Source organism: Ustilago hordei, assembly GCF_900519145.1.
Source record: "Ustilago hordei strain Uho2 genome assembly, contig: UHO2_contig_04, whole genome shotgun sequence".
Taxonomy (NCBI): domain Eukaryota; kingdom Fungi; phylum Basidiomycota; class Ustilaginomycetes; order Ustilaginales; family Ustilaginaceae; genus Ustilago; species Ustilago hordei.
The window spans coordinates 1,355,911-1,373,930 of record NW_024545261.1 but is presented as its reverse complement, the minus strand read 5'-3'; the positions used below and the strand labels follow the sequence as shown (position 1 = coordinate 1,373,930).

The following is an 18,020-nucleotide window of genomic DNA, read 5'->3' as shown; positions in this document are numbered from 1 at the left end:
TCGTTTATTCTTCGTCTGGCGTCCAAGTGACGGCTACTCTTTATTCAAATGTCGCATTGTTCTAATTCCGGTCCGCTCGGATGAGTGCATGGCTGCCTGTTATGCTGAGTTCTGATCGCATGCTGTGTCCAAGATGATCGAGTCGGAAGGTTGAGAGAATTGGTGAGATTGCAAAGGTACAAATACAAGTTGTTGATGAGAATGCGTGCAGAAAAGTAGGCCAACGAGGCAAGAGCCGGGGTTATCGTCTCCACCACCATAAGAAGACCTGTGACATGGCAATGGATAGGATAGGAAGGTTGTAAAAATGTCAGCAAAAGGTTACTGGGTAAACCGATTGATTGAAGGGTGATGACACTTACGAACAACCAAGTGACGAACAACAAGAACAACATCATATTACAGAACCACCCTCCCTGCCTCTTGGCCATCTTATTCATCCTTTTGAACGTCCCTCCCAAGAAGGCTGATGTATTCTCAAACGCCTCTCCCAAAGAGGCCAGATCTTTCGTTGAACCTGTGACCTCTGTTCCAATGTTCAAAGTGATCTCTTTGAGCATGGATACTCGGGCGGTTAGACCATCGAGTCGTTGATCATTTTGTTCTTCCAGATCTTCTGCCGTCCGAGTTGCGGTGTAGTTGGATGCTGCACGATCGAAGGTTCCATCACTATAAAAGGAGGAGGATGTGGAAGGGGGTTCTTTTTTGGGTGCGCCGATGAAGTCGGATGGGTTGGAGGAAGAGGATGGGTAGGAGGAGCCGTTTGAGGAGGTGGAGGGGTAGGGGTTGCTGTCGTAGGGCGAAGAGGAGCGGTAGGCGGAGAGGGAGGATGAGGTGGGGTAGGCTCCGCCTGCGAGAAGGGCGTGCCTGTCTGTGGCTCCTGCTCGACGGTTCATGTTGGAGCTGACCCTGTTGGTTCGCTTTGGCCACGATGGTCTCCGTGGGTGAGTGGTTGCTGCAGAGCTGCGGGCCGTACGAGTCTGTCCAAGTGGGCTTGGGATGTGCGCTGAGCCCCGGACGCCCGTTGGGAAGGTGTGGTGGTAAGGAGAAGAAGAAGGATGAGATTCAGTGACAGTCAACGTTGTTCGGCACTCAAGAAGACAAAGGTCGACGTGTCCTGGGAGAGGCGCATGCACAGCTAGGTGGGGTGGGGAAGGATGACACATAGCCACGTAATCAACCCAAAACGCTCTTTGGTTAGGTTTGTCTCGAGATGAAGATCTAACAAAGCAACGGTTTCGGATGAAGTCGGAGTAAATTCATCCGGCCGGAGCAACGCTCTTCGGTGTTCGGCTCGATCATCTTGCCGGTACGCATTTCCCCTATGATTGCGGCTCAACATGATCAACACCGCGGCTCTGGTCGGGCGCGGCAGTCAAGCATGAATGATGTTGTATCCTTCGAAGGCCTTGGTGCAAGCTCATGATGCAGGGCGTCAATTGAGCCTATGATTGGTTGGAACTGGCTGCGTGAGCCAGCTGATGGCCTTGGATGATGAGAGGATGACCTTGTCAGTCTCGAATCGAGCGCCATGCTTGATCAAGAAGCACAAGAAGAAAAGGATGGAGCCGAATTCTTCCGAAAGAAGTAAACAAAACTCCAGACGCTGCTGCCTGAAAAGCAACCTAATAACAACCTTGGCTCTTCTCTTTGCTGCCACATCAACCAAGTTTGGGGCGGAGAGTTTTCTTTCCAAGCAGTTGTAATAACGAGGCTATCGGATAAGGAATTCGATATCGATTGAGGAAAAAGGGAAAAAAGAAAAGGGAAAAAGAAAAGGAAAGCGGTTGAATTTCTTGAATATCTAGGCAGATCCCATCGGGATCGGCGGTTGGTTGTATTCAACTTGTCTCTCACAACACTGTTCAAGGTAGTCAGATCGGGCTTGCTCTGTTGGGATCCTTTCTTTTTTCACCGACTCGAAACAAGATTACGGCTTCTGTGTGTCCGGAGTTGGAGGGAAGCAAATCGTTCTCAAACCCGTCCTCTCTCTGTGTGTCTGTCTGCCAATCATCCCCGTCACTGCTGATTTTTTTTCTTTTTCTTGAAAGTGCTTCGGAGCTGTCTGTCGCCCGTTCAACCTCTCGTCTTAAGCCTCCCCCTTCTCCATCATCATCATCTTGATCCATCCTCCCTCTTCCTAAAGATGTTGTCGCTCACCGTACCCCGTCTCGCTCTCCGGGCTGCTGCCCCCACCCGCCAGTTCGCCGCTGCTGTCCGATACGCCTCCACCAAGACCCTCAAGGATGCCGTCGCCGAGATCATCCCTGGCAAGCAGGAGCAGCTCAAGAAGCTCAAGGCTCAGCACGGCGAGTCCAAGCTCGGCGAGATCCAGCTCCAGCATCTCCTCGGTGGTATGCGTGGCTTGAAGGTCATGCTCTGGGAAGGTTCCGTTCTTGACTCTGAGACCGGTATCACTTTCCACGGCAAGTCCATCCCCGAGTCCCAGAAGGTTCTTCCTACTGCCGCTCACCTTGGTCTTAACGGTAACGAGATCCGTAAGTATCCCAACACAGCTCCTTGGCCCAGTGTTCTGATCCTCTCAAAAGTTATTGTAGCCAAGCTGCTTTTCCCAGTTTCGCCGTCCAAGAACAAGAGCGAAAGCTGCCTTTCCTCACAACTTTCTCCCATCTGCAGCGGAGGACATGGTCACAGCGTAGCTTGTCTTCTATCTTGAAAGCCTTCTCTGCTCTCCAAGAGCAAATGTCTCCAAGCAAACGCAACAGCTGCAACAAAAGTGGAAAAAGTAGCACATCTACTGACAAAAGCAATTTTTCTCCTCTCTTCTCCTCTCTTCTCCTCTCCTCTCCTCTCCTCACTGCAGTCCCCGAGTCCATGCTCTGGCTCCTTTTGACCGGCAACGTCCCCTCCAAGGAGGAGGTCAAGGCTCTCTCCGCCGAGCTCGCTGCCAAGGGTGCTCTCCCCGCTCACGTCGAAAAGATCATCGACTCTTTCCCCAAGACTCTCCACCCCATGACCCAGTTCGCTGCTGCCGTTGCCGCTCTTAACCACGACAGCAAGTTCGCCGCTGCCTACGCTAAAGGTATCAAGAAGACTGAGTACTGGGCCCCCGTCCTCGATGACTCGATCGACCTTATTGCCAAGCTCCCCGCCGTTGCCGCCCGTATCTACTACAACGTCTTCGGCCGTGGTGATGGCAAGCAGTCCATTGACTCGAACCTCGACTTGATCGGCAACTACTCCAACATGATCGGTTACGGTGACAACCAGGGTATGACTGACTACCTCCGTCTCTACATTGCCATCCACGGTGATCACGAGGGAGGCAACGTTTCTGCCCACACTGCTCACTTGGTTGGTTCCGCTCTTTCCGACCCTTACCTTTCTTACTCGGCTGCTTTGCTCGGTCTTGCTGGTCCCTTGCACGGCCTTGCTAACCAGGAGGTTCTTGGCTGGGCTCTTGCCATGCAGAAGGCTGTTGGTGAGAACGCTTCCGATGAGCAGATCAAGGAGTACCTCTGGTCTACCCTCAAGTCTGGTCGTGTTGTTCCTGGTTACGGTCACGCCGTTCTTCGTCAACCCGACCCGCGTTTCACCGCACTTAGCAAATTCTGCGACACCCGCCCTGAGCTTAGGGACAGCTCCATCGTCCAGCTCGTCCAGAAGGTCAGCCAGATCGCTCCCGGCGTTCTCAAGGAGCACGGAAAGACCAAGAACCCGTTCCCCAACGTCGACGCCGCTTCCGGTTGCGTTCTTTACCAGTACGGTCTGACCGAGTTCACCTACTACACCGTTATCTTTGGTATCTCGCGTGCCATCGGTGCTTTGCCCCAGCTGGTTGCTGACCGATACCTCGGTATGCCCATCGAGCGGCCCAAGTCCATGTCCATGGACTCGCTTGAGGCTTTCCTCAAGAAATAAGCGCGCCATGAACCGGCAGCACCAAAAGCCTCTTTCTCAGTGGTTCCAAATCGAGGTCTTTGCAACTGCCTCTCGACCTGCAGAAATCGCTCCTTTGTAGAGAGGAGGATCATTTTCCCTCGGCGCTTTGTAGTATCATGCTCCTTTACTCTCTATCTGTTATAACGAACCCAAAAAGATTCCTCCGCTCGACTTGGTCCCAAGGTGGGGTTGATTGTGCAGATTGCTGCCCCTAGAGCAGGTGCTACCAGCTTCAGCCTTGATACAGTGTGCTTGCAAGAACCAAGCCGTTCAAAAGCGGAATGAGCCTGTGAAATGACTACCGACGAGCAAGCATGACAGAATCCAGAAGAGCAGCAAGGCGTGAAGCCAATTCTTCTCGCCCGAGTAGAAGAAACGCTTTGGAGGCGGAAAGACGCGTCTTGAGTCCAACACGGCACTGCAAAGTGTTGCACACAGTCGAAAGCGTTCAACGGTCCTTTCTCCTTCCGCTCCTCCTTCATCATCATCCATCGCCCGCAGAAAAGCAAGACGTACTGCAACCTTGGCAGCTGAACGTCAAACCCCTCATCCAGCTCCTCATCCAGCCCCCTACTCTACCCTGCCAAAGGGCAAGTGGCAAGTGGCAAGAATGCAAGCAACATCAAACAGCAACCTCTTCCAAACCTCCTATTCCGAGGCCCTGGGGGCATATCGTTCTCGAAAGGCAATTCTTACTTCTGGCATCCCCACCTCCTCCGCTTCATCCTCTCCCTCTTCCTCATCCGCTGCGGAGAGGTACGGGTTTCCAATCCACCTCAATCCACGATTCACCTCCGCACTCCTCTCCAATCCAGAAGATCTCGCCGTAGAGGCAAGTGGAGCTGATGGAGGAAGATATCGCGTTCTTTCTCTCCGCGTCCAACATGGGTTCTTATGGAGTTCTGAAGCAGGCGGCCTAGTACGACAGCTCGACTTAGAAAGTGGTAGAACAATCAACCTATACAAAGGGGCGAAAGGTCCAGTACCCTCGTTCGACTTTCTCACCACCACAGCAGGGGAGAAGCTCTTGGTGGCCGGATCATGGGATAAAGCGCTACGCATCTACCGCATCAGCAACACAACCAGGAAAGAAGCGGGGGAAGCGGTAGTAACGGTAGAAGGGGCAATGTCGGACTTTATCAAAGCAGTGCATATCTTCACCGAGGGGGATAAGGTTTATTTGACTACGGGAGGGAGTGATAAATGTATTATGCTATGGGACTTGAAGCCCCTCACTACCCTCTCTTCCACTGCCGAGGGGATAGAAGGAGAGCGTTTGAAGTGCATCTATCAAAGCAAGCAGCACACAAGACCAGTAAACGCATTGACTTCGATTCAAGGCTTGGACGGAACCACGCGCCTTTATTCAGCTGATTCGATGGGGAGGGTGCTGGAACATGTCATCCATCCTACTTCCTTGAGGTTGGAGGTTGTTAGAGAGATTCAAGGGTTTTCCACTGCCGTGTATGACTTGAAAGCTGGTTGGAGACGGCTTCTTGTCGAAGGCGAAAGTTCAGATAAGGGTGAGAACAAAGGGGATGCGTTTGTTAGTGAGGTGAAAGAAGACGCAGATGGATCGAGATATAAGTTGGTTGCTGAGATTTGGGGTGCAAGTGGAGACAAGACCGCACTTGGATTCCGACTTTCTCCCATGCTCCAATCAGCCTCCCATACCGCTGCTAGAGCTAAGAGTAAATCAGTAGGAAGCAACGCGATCCTAGGCCGGGAAGAATGCATCTCTACACCACACACGAAGCTGCTTCATAAAGATTTCGTAAAATCCATCCTCCCGATCCCATTCTATCTCCCCACGAACCCCTCCCTACCTCAATTCGAACCCTTCGAAGAAGCCCTAATCACAGGCGGAAGCGATGAACATGTCCGACTCTACCCCTCCGCAAACTCAGAAGAAGAAGAGGTATACCAAGTGGAAGGACACTGGCACGAAATCACCTCTCTCGCTTGTTGGATTCGTCATCCAAACCCCTCTTTTCCCACCGCACCGACCTCTGAAGCGGTCCTACCTCCAGCGAAAGAGGTCCAAGTATGGATCCTGTCAGCTTCGCTAGACGGCACAATTCGACGCTGGAATCTCCTTACCATTGCTACCCTTCCCAAACCTCAATTCAAGCCGGTCTTGCAAGAGGATTGCACGCTCAAGTTTGATTGGGATCAAGATTCACTGCCCCCTGTGACAAAGAGGAATTTGATGCCCGATGATGCTGTGGTGGGGACAGGCAATGTATTTCAGATGACACCGGAAGAGGAAGCTGAGTTGGCTGAGTTGATCGATAGTGATCACGAATAGCGCTCATACAAAACATGAATGCAACAACGAGAAGCAAGCACAATCGATAGACCTAGTCAATTGAAATTCATGTCATCGCTGAGAGTGAAGAGAGTCACAACTGCTCCACCCAGATATGTCCACTACGCAACACTCTCTCTCCCAGCCTAGACCCCGGATCTAAACCTTCCGTCTCCGCCGAGTCCTCGGTATCCACACCTAGCACCCACCTAGTCCAAGCTTCGACATACCCTTTCTCTAAATCTCTCGTCCACTGTTTTGTATCAAACAGTTTCGACTCTGTCTCTCTTGTCAAAAAGAGTCTCTTTCTCAATCTCGACAGATTAGCGCTGGAATCTGTGCGGATGACAGCCCGACGTGTTACAGCTCCACGATAGTCCGGTGATGGTGGCAGACGAATTTTGCGACGAGCAGGGATGCTTTCAGCAAGCACTGCGTCCGTTGAAGCGTTTGTATCCGAGTGTTTGGCTGCTTCAGCTAGCGATACCCCGGTTGGGGCTGGTGCCGGGTTGTTCTGAGGCAAGACCGAGGCAGAGCGAGCTCTCTTGGTTGCCGTCGCAACTGAGTGTGATTGCTGTCCTTGGTCGTTGCTGTTGGGGCTAGCTTTGCCTTGAGCACCGGCGGATGTGCTTGCCGAGTCGCTCTGGTTCGAATGACCGTTCACCTGCGCACCAGCAGAACCTTCGGTTGATGCAGCTTGACTACCGTGTGGTTGAGCAGCAACACTCTTCGGATCTGCCTCTAAATCACTTGCCCACCTCTCCTTCTTCTCATCTACCACACCTCCAACCTCCATCCCCTTCTCATCATAGTACACATACTCCAGCGACTGAGCAAACTCCACCGCCCGATCCTCATACTCCTGTTCGCTATTCACCGTCATTTCCTCCCCAAACCCTGTCGCGTGGACAATACTCGCCGCTACCCTCGAGCACATCTTGTGCATATGTCTCGGCCAGGTCAACACTGGCGTGGCAGACCACAAGATGTCAGCTGCAGTCGTATGAGCGTTGCACTCGGTAGTGTCGAGGAACAAATCGGCAATTCGACCGCGATGAATGTGGATATGCTTGGGTGCAACATCAGTAAAGATGACACGAGAGGCAACTTCATCCCCTGCATACCTGCGAGCTTGGCGCAAGAGATGGTGTTCTCCTGCTGCTGGGAAGCGTAACAGCCACAAGATGGATTTGGGGACACGTTTGAGGATGCGTAGCCAGAGCTTGAACAGCATCGGATCGCATTTGTAAAGCTGGTTGAAGTCGGCAAAGATCACGTAGTCGTCTGGGAGGGTGGGGAAGAGTTCGCGTCGCATCGCGTAGCGCTTGAACTCTTCGCTTGCCCATGATTGCTCTTCGGTAAGGTCGCCTTCAACAATGGTGTCTGAATCCTCGTGGTCTGTGCCTTTTGTTGCCAGCTTGAGAGTTTCAGCGGGAACACTTTCGCGGAAACCTTGTTTGTGGTCATTGACAAAGTACGTGTGGGGCATGTAGATGAATCGATCAGGATAGACCCATTCATCTGAGGCTTCTTCTGGATCAAGGTCTGCCAACATGTCCGTCGCACCTTGCTGGACCAAACTGCCTGCCGTTGCAGCTTGGTACTTCTGCTGACGCCACCTGTCAACACACGTCATCTCAGGCGGGCAGACGATCGGATCTGCCACAACCCAATCAGTCCAACGCGAAGCCATACTACCAGCAAAGCCCATGAACTCCATCTGAACCGGGCAGGGACGAGCAGCAAAGATCTCGTTGCGTGCACCCTTAGTGTAGCCATTGAGATTCATCAGCACGTGGACATTATCCATCACAATGCGCTCGACCACCTGCTGATTCGACCAAGCCGAGACATCGATCAAGTGTTGTGCCTCGCGCTCGATCTTCTGTCGATATGGACTCCCATCTGACGGCGTCGTGGCATACAAGAAGACATTGAAGCGCGAAAGGTCGTGGAAACCGAACACCGACTGCATGAGGTGTGCCAGCGGATGATTGTTAAAGTCGGAGGAGACGTAGCCGATGTTGATCTTGGGCGCTGGAGGCGAGGGTGGTGGGTATACCACATCGGGCACCCACATCTGGGTCAGTGTGCTTTGAGAGATTCGCAAAGCGTTTCGATGGCAGATCAGACGGATCTGTCGAGGCGAGAGCGGATAGGTGAACGTGTGGAACGGAAGCACAGTAGGGACTGCCGGCGTGACAAGGCACGACGGGAGCTTTGGTCTCGTATATCTTGCCGCGTGAGGCATTGCTGAAGTGACGCGAGGAAGCTCCGTTGCTGTCTGAAGCATACCAGCTCCATAAGCGTCAACATACCATCTGCGCTGTGACCGACGCATCATCCTTTCGATCAGCTGGATCAAGTAGCCTCCCTCGCAAATCTGGTTGGCAACTCGGTCAAATCCAGGCTGATAGAAGACCGAGAGGCGCTGTGTCCAAATCTGCACAGCTGCTGGTCGAGTATCACCCATCGTATCTATGATGGTTCGAACCCAATCTTCCAGGCGACCGACGGTCTGGAAGGCGCCTGCACCATAGTGACAGCCGTCTCTCAACTGCTTGGACACGAGCTCCGAAACATTAACCATCCAGCCTCGAGCAGATTGGCCAGCACCATTCGCCTGCCTAGTTGTAACCTGCTTCGACTGATCCTGCGCTCGCTTTTCTGAGTACACCTCTGTCCAATCGCATACTGCAAGAAGTGCGTTGACAAGACCACAGAGCGCTTCGGGAAAGTTCGGATTGACTTGTACTGCACGGCGGTAGTACACCACCGAGTCCTGCGTTCGGCCCTGGTCCTTGATGGCGTTGCCCAAGTTGGCGAGAGCGACGTCGAAGTCCGGGTTAGACTCAACGGCCTTCTGATACATCTTGATAGCTTCGTTCAAATGGCCGAGATCTTTGAGAAGCGAGCCAAGATTGGTGTAAATGTGAGGATGCTTGGGGTCAAGTTGGAGACCTTGCGTGTAGTATTGCATGGCCAGTGCCTGACCATTGAGTTGCTGTGGCTGACCTGCTGCGTTGACGACGGTGGTGAGGACAGGGATGGAAGAGAGCAGAATGCCGAGATTGTTGCATGTCGAGGCTGAGGCGTGCATAGAGATCGACAGGTAATACAGCGGAAGCAGCAACGAGGTTGAAGGAGGAATACCGCCGAGTGTAAGCGGTCCATGAGGTCCAGCGATGGGGCTTGCTGTGGCATCCTGGAACAGCTTGGCAAGGGTGAGCAAGATGGTGGACGTGGTCTGCGCTGCCTGCTTTTGAGCCTGTTGCAGAGTCGCCAAATTCTGGGGCGTTGAGTTGCTCTGCGATCGAGCAAGCGCTGGAAGGTTGCCAGCCGTCTCGGCAAAGATGACTTTGCAGAGCTGAGTAGCGGCCTCGGGCAAGAGCAGCAGCATTGGAAGCTGACCGTTGCCGAGACGGAGCAATGTGTTGACAATGACATGGCCTGACAGCTTCACCAATGCGAGGATGCCTCCGGGACAGAAGCGGCTGAATGCACCGCTCGCCAGGATTGCAGCATGGTCAGGATTGGTAGGGTTGATACCCATGGCCACCGCAACTTCCAGAGCAGCAGCGGCAGCAGCACTTCCGGGCAACATAGCTCCCATGGACAGCAAGCCGATAGCGCACGTGGCTACGACCAGGTCACGGAGGCTGTATCGTGTCGACTCGTCTGGAGAGAGAACCACTTCAACCGCCTTCTGATACTCGGCTGCTGCTGGAACGGAGCCTTGCTCTGGCAGGACAAACTTGAGATTGCCCTTGGCGTAGAAGAGGTTCTGGAGTCGAGGCGTCTGCGTCAAAGGAAGATTCGACGGCAGATAGAGTGGCAGAGACATGCCTGGAGCATTCTGACGACCGACAACGTGCGATTCAACGTGCTCGCACAGCTGAAGTGCTTCCTTGAATCTTGGCTGTGGAGGCTGCGAGTCCTGAACTCCATTCTTGACTGCGGCTGGAGGAGAGTTGGCGGAACACATGACACCGAGCAGGTTTTCGTAAGCGTCCCAGTATGCAGGTCTCAGGCGAACAGCCCTCCACCACCAACTCTCAGCTTCTTGATATCGGCCAAGTGCTCGCAACGTGGTGCCGATGTTGCTCATGCTCTCAACATAGTTGGGATCGATGCGAAGGATGAGATTGTTGTACCAAAGCGAGCCTGCGTAGTTGTCGGCAGCGTAGTAGGCGCATGAAAGCAGCAGGAGAGTTGCAAGATGGTCGGGATGAAGCTTGTGCAGAGTGTGCAGCAGCGGCAGCAGAGTCGGATGCAGCTTGTCAGTCCCTTTGGCAGAGGCGTCAGGCTGCGGAGGTCCTTGGGTGTAGAGGCCATGAGCATACCGAAGCAATTGGTCGCGCACTTCTGGTGACGAGACATGATGGCCTGCAGCGCTCGAGGCGGCACTGAGAAGCTCGACTGGATCTCTGGCTCCCGGTCGCAAAGTTGGTGTTTGGACGGGAGGCTGCAGGCTGCTGAAAGTGTCGGCAACAGTGGGACTGCGTTGCGCTTGATGTGAAGCGTATTCATCGTTGGTGTTCCTCTTTTCATGTTGGCGGGAAGCTTCTCGATTGTTTACTTCAGGGTCGATGCGACGCTCCTCTGCAGGAGGCTGGGCATAATGAGCCTGTGAGAGATTCTCGTTGTGCAAGCGGGTGTAGTATCCCTCTGCAAGAGCTTGTAGCTGAGTGCGGTAGTGACTGGCAAAGTCAGGCGGGAAGAATCGTGTAGCCTCTTCTGGGCGGTGGAGCTGGCCGAAGTCATCATCGGCAACCTTGGTTTTGTCGGCGTCTTGCGCCGTCAGCAAGTCGCGATGAACGGCTTGGTTGATGAGATGGATCTGTCGTTCTTCGAGCGCCCTGCGAGCTTGAGCTTGCGCATGTGGACCTTCGAGGCCCGCCCACGCTCGGAGCTGATTGGCAATAGCTTCCTGCTCGGAAGCAGTAAGAGCTCTCCATGAGCTCGATTGTGATGTGTCGCCAGGGGTCGACGCGATACTGGTGAGGGCTGCAGTGGCATAAGCAGCAGCGGTGGCTAAGGTCGAAAACTCGTCACTCGTAAAGTCGCGGTAGGTAGGCTGGAAGAACAAGTGGCCTTCTTCGTCTTGACCTCGCTGCTCTGCAAGTGTGCTGCCTTCAGGAATTGATTCAAGCTTCGAGGTCCTCGGAAAGGGCAAGCCGGATGATGTTGATGGCTTATCTCCAATCCTGACCGCCTTGGCTCTCTTCTCTGGGGAAACCTCAGAGACGGGTACCCACCATCCAGCTCTGGCTGTGCCACCCGGCGTCTGCACTACCTGGAATGGATAGGGAAAGGGCGACATGACGTTGGGCTCAAAATCATTGCTGGTCTCGCCAGAGTCGGTGGAGCTGATCGAAGCGCTGGAAGGATGCCGAATGTATGAAGGGCCTTTCGACATTTTCCGGCGGAATGAGGGTGATGCAGGTGGCGGAAGCATTTGTAATGGTGGATTGGGCATGAGGGGCATACTTGGAACACCGGAGAGACTGAAGCCCATGTGAGGATTGGTGGCATCCCAGTAGGGTGAAGACGAGTGAGCGGGTTGTCCAAATGACTGCAGGAAACCATGGGATGGCATCTCGATGTGGCTGAGGCCAAGGTAGCGCAAGTAATCGGTGAGGGACATGTCTGCTATGTTGGCGCTGGGGCTAGTTAGATTCGTTGAGCCTTGTGGTGGACTTGAGGTCGAAGCAGATGCTCGGTTGCTGCTGTTCGCAGTTGAGGGATCAGCAGCTGAGCTTGAACGAGCTGCTGATCGTAATGCTAATTGTGTGCGCCACTGAGTCTGGGCTTCTCTCGCAGCGGCCTGAGCAGCGATGCGACCCATTTGCACCTCTGGATCAGCCGAGTCGGGCAATGGCGCTTTTGGATCGATAGCAGCGCTGATAGGAGCAGCCAACGTTGGCTGTTGCCTTGTCGGATGCAGCTTGACCATCTGTGTCTCGAGGGTGGATGCGATGTGAGCGCTCATGGCGGCCGAGTAGCCTGCTGAATCAGACCAGTTGCGTGCCATGGGAGTCGACTGAGGATTTGCAGCATCTTGGAAGGATAGGGCAGAGGCAGAAGCTTGTGCCTTTGCCTGACTGAGGAGTGCAGAGCTGACTGCTTGAAGCCCTTCAGCGCCAGAACTCGCTTGTGCAGCCATAGCGGAGGCGGCTCGAAGCATGTCATTGGCACTGCCAGAAGACATGACGTTGCCCAGCGATGCTCTGCGTGGTGGAACTAGATTCTGAGCTGCTGCTGCCAGGTGCGCAGATGCAAACTGCTCCGAACTTCTACGAAGGGATGCAGAGCCAGCACCATCCTGCGCGAAGGAACTCGAGGGAAGATTCGGCATTGTATTGGCGCGACGGTCAAACGAGGTTGTCCCTTGCCATGTAGGCTTTCAGAGAGTCATCGATCGAAGCCTCGTTGGCGTTGCGGTGGATGCGAATTGCAGGTGAGAGGAAGTGTGTCAGAGCTATTGTTCGGATGCCGATCCGTATTGCGGTTGCAAAGCTGCTATCGAGGACAGATCGAGAAGGAACGTATGTACAAGTCGTGAATGGCAGAAGGAAGGAAGAAGAGGACAGGTTGGCGTAGCGATTCGTGTGATGATGATGATGAAGAAGGAAGCGGAAGGAAGCCGGCACAGACAAAAGATGACAATGCACACATGCACACATGCACACATGCACACATGCACACATGCACACATACACACACATACACACACACACAGTTGGAAGCACAGCCACGACACTTTGCAGTAAGAGAAGAAATGGCGTCAGGGTCCATTGTCCATGTGCGGTTAAAAGCATCTCGGTAGCCGAGAAGAGACCTTGGTCATCACTTGCGTCTTGTGTCCGTCTGGGCTGTGCACTCCGCAGTCTGAAATTGTTGTAGGACGTAGAGCAAATAGCGATGATCACAAGTATCGACTGCGATAATATATGAGAACTAGGTACAAGATGAGGACTAGTATATATATGTTCCAGCGTTCTGTGTATACGTCTATGATACAGAGAGGTGCTGTGCAACCATGTCGGCTATCTGTTAACCGGAATGCCGATTGCCAGTCGCGATAGCCGATCCGGGTATCAGATGGAGCAAGGTGTGAGATCGGACTCGAAGTCACATACTTTTGCTGAAAAATAAACGGCACCTCTTGCCGCAGCTTTGGGGACACTCACGCTTTGCCACACCAGGGATTTCTTCAATATGTTAGACCTCCCAGAGATAACATTTTGCATGAACAATTTTGGCAAAGCCTTGTGCCATTCACACTCTCAGCAGCTGAGCAAAGACAAGGCGATCTCAAGTCGCTCATCACCATCAACCTCATCACCATCAACCTCTGCACCAATATCTCACTCTTTCTGCACTTGCCAACGCAACAATCACGGTTGCAAAGGCTATACACACGATGATTGCCACGACATCATCACGCACGCTCGCCTCGGCGGCAGCTTCCTCGAGCAGCACCCCTTCTGCCCTCCACTCTTTTGCTCGCAATGCTTCTTCGATACGATACGCCTCCTGCTCCTGCTCCTGCTTCCGCTCGGCCTCTTCTGGCTCATCAGCATCCAGGTCGTTGTCAACACCGTTCCGACCGTCTTCATCTGTCTTATTCCAGCACACATATCCAAAACCCATCGCCACACCCATCATGATCGGTGCAGGTCTCGTCACAGCCGGTCTCATTGCCAATCTCTTGCTTAACCCCAAGAACGGAGCTGGACCATCAGGTGGCAAGTGGATCAAAGGTGGTTTCAATTCCAAAATGGACAAGAAGGAAGCAGCACAGATTCTGGGATTGCGTGAAACCGCACTGACAAAGGCAAAAGTTAAGGAGGCTCACAGGAGAATGATGATTGCCAACCATCCGGATCGTGGTGGAGCACCGTACCTTGCGTCCAGTAAGTGAAGACGTTCCCATCATTGATCAGAAAAGATCGAGTTCCTGTACTGATCGCATTTCCTCTTGCTATTCTTGCTCCCTACAGAAATCAACGAAGCAAAGGATCTTCTCGACAAGATGGTCACTCGTTAAAGTGCTATACGAATCTCAGTACACATCTCACCACTCTTTGTTCAAGAGGTAAACATATACAGCCTCATCAACTCCATTCTGTACATCAGCAATTGCTTCAACTTTTTTTCCCTTTTTTTTTTATTATCCAATCGAGACGGATTCCGTAGATCAACATGGTCCAACGCTGATCACTTCTGAATCAAGCGCACACACAACAGAGTTTGACAGTCACAGAAGCAACAAGATTGATTTGGAAGATGCACCTAGCCATTAACAGACTTGTGTGTGTGTACACTACTGTGTACATTATTCGCAGGCGGGGGATATGTGAAAGCCAAGCGAAACTGAGTCAAGAGGGGAAAACAAAATGGGGCCAAGACTGCCTCTAGTTGGAAGAAGCTCCAACAGCAAGTCTCTTGAGATGCTCCATGAACACCTGCAAGGAAACATCATCTGTGAAGATAGCAGCGCCACTTCCAGCCGCCGAGCCATACATTCCGCCGCTCATATGCGTAGTCGAAGGGTTGAGTTTCGACAGCAAGAAACGTGCTTGCGAACCGTTCTGGTCACAGACAATGTATCGAGGGATGGGGAAGCGGTCGGCCAAAAGATCCTGTGCGTCGGCTTTGGGATTCTCGAGCACCTCTTTGAAGTTTTCGTATCCTTCTTGATCCTGATAGCCTGCTTTGCGCCATTGGGCCACCGTCTCACCATGGAATATGAGAATGTGGAAGAAGGTGTCGAGCAGCAACACAACATCGGGTCGAATCGAGACCGAGTCGAGCAACACCGGTTGCGGTGCTCCTTCAAAGCCATACGACATGAGTGTCGGTTGAATCATGATCAACGAGTTGTTGACATCTTCAGTGTTGAGCACGTGGCGGTAGAATGCAGTCTCGTCGGGCGAGTTGTTGAACACTTGCAAGAACTGCGATCGACGAAGGTGGAACATGAACTGAGGGTAAATGCTGAAGTTTTCGCCCAAACGGAATGAGGTCGGGTCGTCTTTGCGGTAATCGGCAAACTTCTGGCAAAGTCGAATGAGCATGCGGTCGAGCCATCGCAAGACGTCGGGACTGTCATCGATCTCGGCCTTAAAGACGGCGATCCTCGCCATGAGCACGGCGGCAGCTTCCTGGTCGAAGGAGGCAGCAATCTGGGCCGAACCTCCCTCGGCAAAGTTGCGTGCAATGGTGCTAACACGAAGTCGGTACTGACCCGAAGCATGCTGGTAGTGCGTGACAAATTGAATCAGACCTCGCGAGCCTGGCTGCATGGGCTGACCTGCTGGCGTCACCACCTCAAAGTAGATGCCTGCCGAAGTACGAGGTGTGAGCGAACAGAGTTTCCATGCCGAAGTGCCTCCGATACCGATCTCAGTCTCGCCGACACAGCCCGACTTCTTGTTGGCCGAGACAGCGTGACCGATGAGACCAGATACCTTGAGCTCTTTAGTGCACTGGACGTCAAGGGTAGCGTTGAAGCCCATCTGCAAGTTGCCCTGGTCGTCCTTCTGGAAGATGCGATGGAAACTCTGCTTGAAAATACCCATCTGGAAACTATCGGCAAGGATCATGTGGCCATTGGTCATGTTGCTGAGACCCTTCATCTCGAGCAAACCAACCTGGTCGAGACAACCGGCAAATACATCGATGGTGTGACCGTTGCCCGCAGCACGCTTGGCCATGGACTCGTAGAACTTGATGGCACGCTTGTAGTACTTGGCGTTGTCCTTGTCAATGTCGTGGTGCGATCGGATGCGCTCACGGAGCTCGGTGGAGACGACCATACCGGGACCTTCGGTGGCAGGACCACCGCAGAAGAGCATGATGCGGGCACCGGTGTTGGGGAAGGTAGTCTCGAGCATGCCGACGGCGACGCTGAGGGCGACACCAGTGCAACGCTGGCTACGCTTGTCGTTAGCGACGGGCCAGGGGTCCTTCTGAAGCTGCTCGAGGATCTGCGTCAACTGGAACTCGCACTGCGAGACAGGGAGGAGGAAGCGAGAGGCACCCATCTGGGCAGTAGCATTGGGTGGGCGAGGAGCCTGAGAAGAGCCACCGGGAGCGCCAGGGCCGATGGGACGAGCGCCGGGGTTGAGACCAAGCATGTCCTGGATGGCTTTGGGGGCGTACTCCTTGGTGCCGCGGAAGACGTAGCTCTTAGGACAGGCATCGTAGCCAAGCTCATGGACCTGAGCCATGGTACCGTAGGTGATGAGACCGACGAGAGCGTTGGGAGGCAGCAAGCTCAAGCTAACAACGAGCGATTCGCGAAGGGCCTTGAGATCGTCATCGTCCATGCAGGTGTCGACAAGGTAGAGGAAGATGGGTGGGATCTGAGCGGGACGGCTGAGGGTATACTCGATGGTGGTGTACTTGGGAAGAAGCTCTGCGGGAAGGTTGGTGCTGCTGATGTCTTTGTAGTGAGGAGGGAAAGCATTGCGCGAGAGACAAAAGGGGCAGATCCAAAGCTTTCCACGGACGTCGATTTGGCTGCGACAGTCGGCAGGATAAGAGGCGGATGCAAAGATTTGAGGGTGAGCATAGAATATCGAGGATAGACAAAGACATTGAATCGAGTCTACTCACCAGTAAGGGTTCAGGACGGCTCGGCATGGAGGTTTGCAAGTGACCGGCTCGTAGAGGACGGGCGGAAGATCTTCGCGCTCCTTGAGAGGAGTGTAGAGAGCGCTGATGGGGACTACAGTCCTGGTAGCCTCGATCTTGGATGAGGGCCAGACGTTCCAGGAGAGGCGAACGCCATCGCGATCCTCGACATCATCCACGTTCATCCTGGCCTGACTTTCTGGGTGTGCTGCGGAAGAAAAGCGGGAGGAGGCCAAGGCAGTGTGTGGCCACTTGTGCCTGCCTCAAAGGTAGGAAGGAGGAGAAGATAAGGGTGAGACGAGTAAGATGGTAAGGATGACGACAAGATCGACGGATCTTTGCTAGCCTTGCTCCTGTGTCTTGGAAGATCGCAAAGGCTGTCAGCGTGCACGGACCCGGTGAAAGACAGAACACGTAGCAGACAGCAAGCAGGCTGTACTACAGTAACTGCACTCTACCAGCCAAGGGATATACAAACAAGGGATATACAAACAAGCAACGCTTTCTCTCTCATTTTTCGATCTCAACGGATCCGTTTGCCATTCGACCGTCCAGCCCCAGCAGTGTCAGTTCATAGTGAGCAGCTAGAGTCTTAGCTTGTGTCGCCAACTAACCACTTGAGCTCAGCCAGAATGGGATGGATGGACTGTTAAGTTTGCATCTCTTTGCTGGTCTGTGCGATTATTCCACGTCGCACTCTGTGCTCGTCCGATGCTTCTGCTCGGATCGGGCAAATTTCATCTCCCACATCGGGAGCTCATTAACGGTCTACCGCACGATAAACTTAAGTTGCTCTCCACTTTTTTGCAAGCTTGAGCACCTTGATTTTTCGAGTCAAAATGGCTGCAATTTTGCATAGGCCGCGTTGAGGTTGCGCTTGCCCTTTGCCGCAAGTCAATCTCGACCGCCTGGACGCAGGACAGCTCAGAGACACAGAGGATACTGAACATTTGCCTATCCCGCAAGTCGGCCTTGCTCAGCTCAAGTTATCGAGCATTCCCGCATTCCCGCAATCCCGCAACCCGAAATCCGAAATCCGAAGCCAGCAATTCCGCAATTCCGTAATCCCGCAACCGGCAACCAACTCCTTCCTCGCGCTCCGCCCACCACCTCAACTGTTGACACACATATGTACACCCTCGCTTTCGCAGCATCTTGGCTTGCT

At 53.3% G+C, this 18,020-nt stretch overlaps 6 protein-coding genes across 6 annotated transcripts; 3 read left to right on the top strand and 3 right to left on the bottom strand.

Annotated features, from left to right (window-relative positions):
• Window positions 1-241: 241 nt before the first annotated feature.
• Window positions 242-896, bottom strand: UHO2_02797 (uncharacterized protein; the record flags this gene model as incomplete). Its single annotated transcript, XM_041555585.1, has 2 exons — window positions 242-268; window positions 363-896. 2 exons carry the CDS (start codon window positions 894-896, stop codon window positions 242-244), a joined length of 561 nt encoding a protein of 186 aa, XP_041411519.1.
• Window positions 897-2,146: 1,250 nt separating this feature from the next.
• Window positions 2,147-3,882, top strand: UHO2_02796 (putative CIT1 - citrate (si)-synthase, mitochondrial; the record flags this gene model as incomplete). Its single annotated transcript, XM_041555584.1, has 2 exons — window positions 2,147-2,498; window positions 2,825-3,882. The coding sequence occupies 2 exons, from the start codon at window positions 2,147-2,149 to the stop codon at window positions 3,880-3,882; spliced, it is 1,410 nt and encodes a 469-aa protein (XP_041411518.1).
• A 631-nt stretch (window positions 3,883-4,513) lies between these two features.
• UHO2_02795 (uncharacterized protein) lies at window positions 4,514-6,211 on the top strand (the record flags this gene model as incomplete). The annotated part of the gene is made up of 1 exon (XM_041555583.1): window positions 4,514-6,211. One exon carries the CDS (start codon window positions 4,514-4,516, stop codon window positions 6,209-6,211), a length of 1,698 nt encoding a protein of 565 aa, XP_041411517.1.
• Window positions 6,212-6,305: 94 nt separating this feature from the next.
• On the bottom strand, window positions 6,306-12,569 carry UHO2_02794 (uncharacterized protein; the record flags this gene model as incomplete). Its single annotated transcript, XM_041555582.1, has 1 exon — window positions 6,306-12,569. One exon carries the CDS (start codon window positions 12,567-12,569, stop codon window positions 6,306-6,308), a length of 6,264 nt encoding a protein of 2,087 aa, XP_041411516.1.
• Window positions 12,570-13,637: 1,068 nt separating this feature from the next.
• On the top strand, window positions 13,638-14,264 carry UHO2_02793 (uncharacterized protein; the record flags this gene model as incomplete). Its single annotated transcript, XM_041555581.1, has 2 exons — window positions 13,638-14,130; window positions 14,218-14,264. 2 exons carry the CDS (start codon window positions 13,638-13,640, stop codon window positions 14,262-14,264), a joined length of 540 nt encoding a protein of 179 aa, XP_041411515.1.
• A 367-nt stretch (window positions 14,265-14,631) lies between these two features.
• Window positions 14,632-17,040, bottom strand: UHO2_02792 (putative SEC23 - component of COPII coat of ER-golgi vesicles; the record flags this gene model as incomplete). Its single annotated transcript, XM_041555580.1, has 2 exons — window positions 14,632-16,741; window positions 16,838-17,040. The coding sequence occupies 2 exons, from the start codon at window positions 17,038-17,040 to the stop codon at window positions 14,632-14,634; spliced, it is 2,313 nt and encodes a 770-aa protein (XP_041411514.1).
• Between the last annotated feature and the right edge of the window lie 980 nt (window positions 17,041-18,020).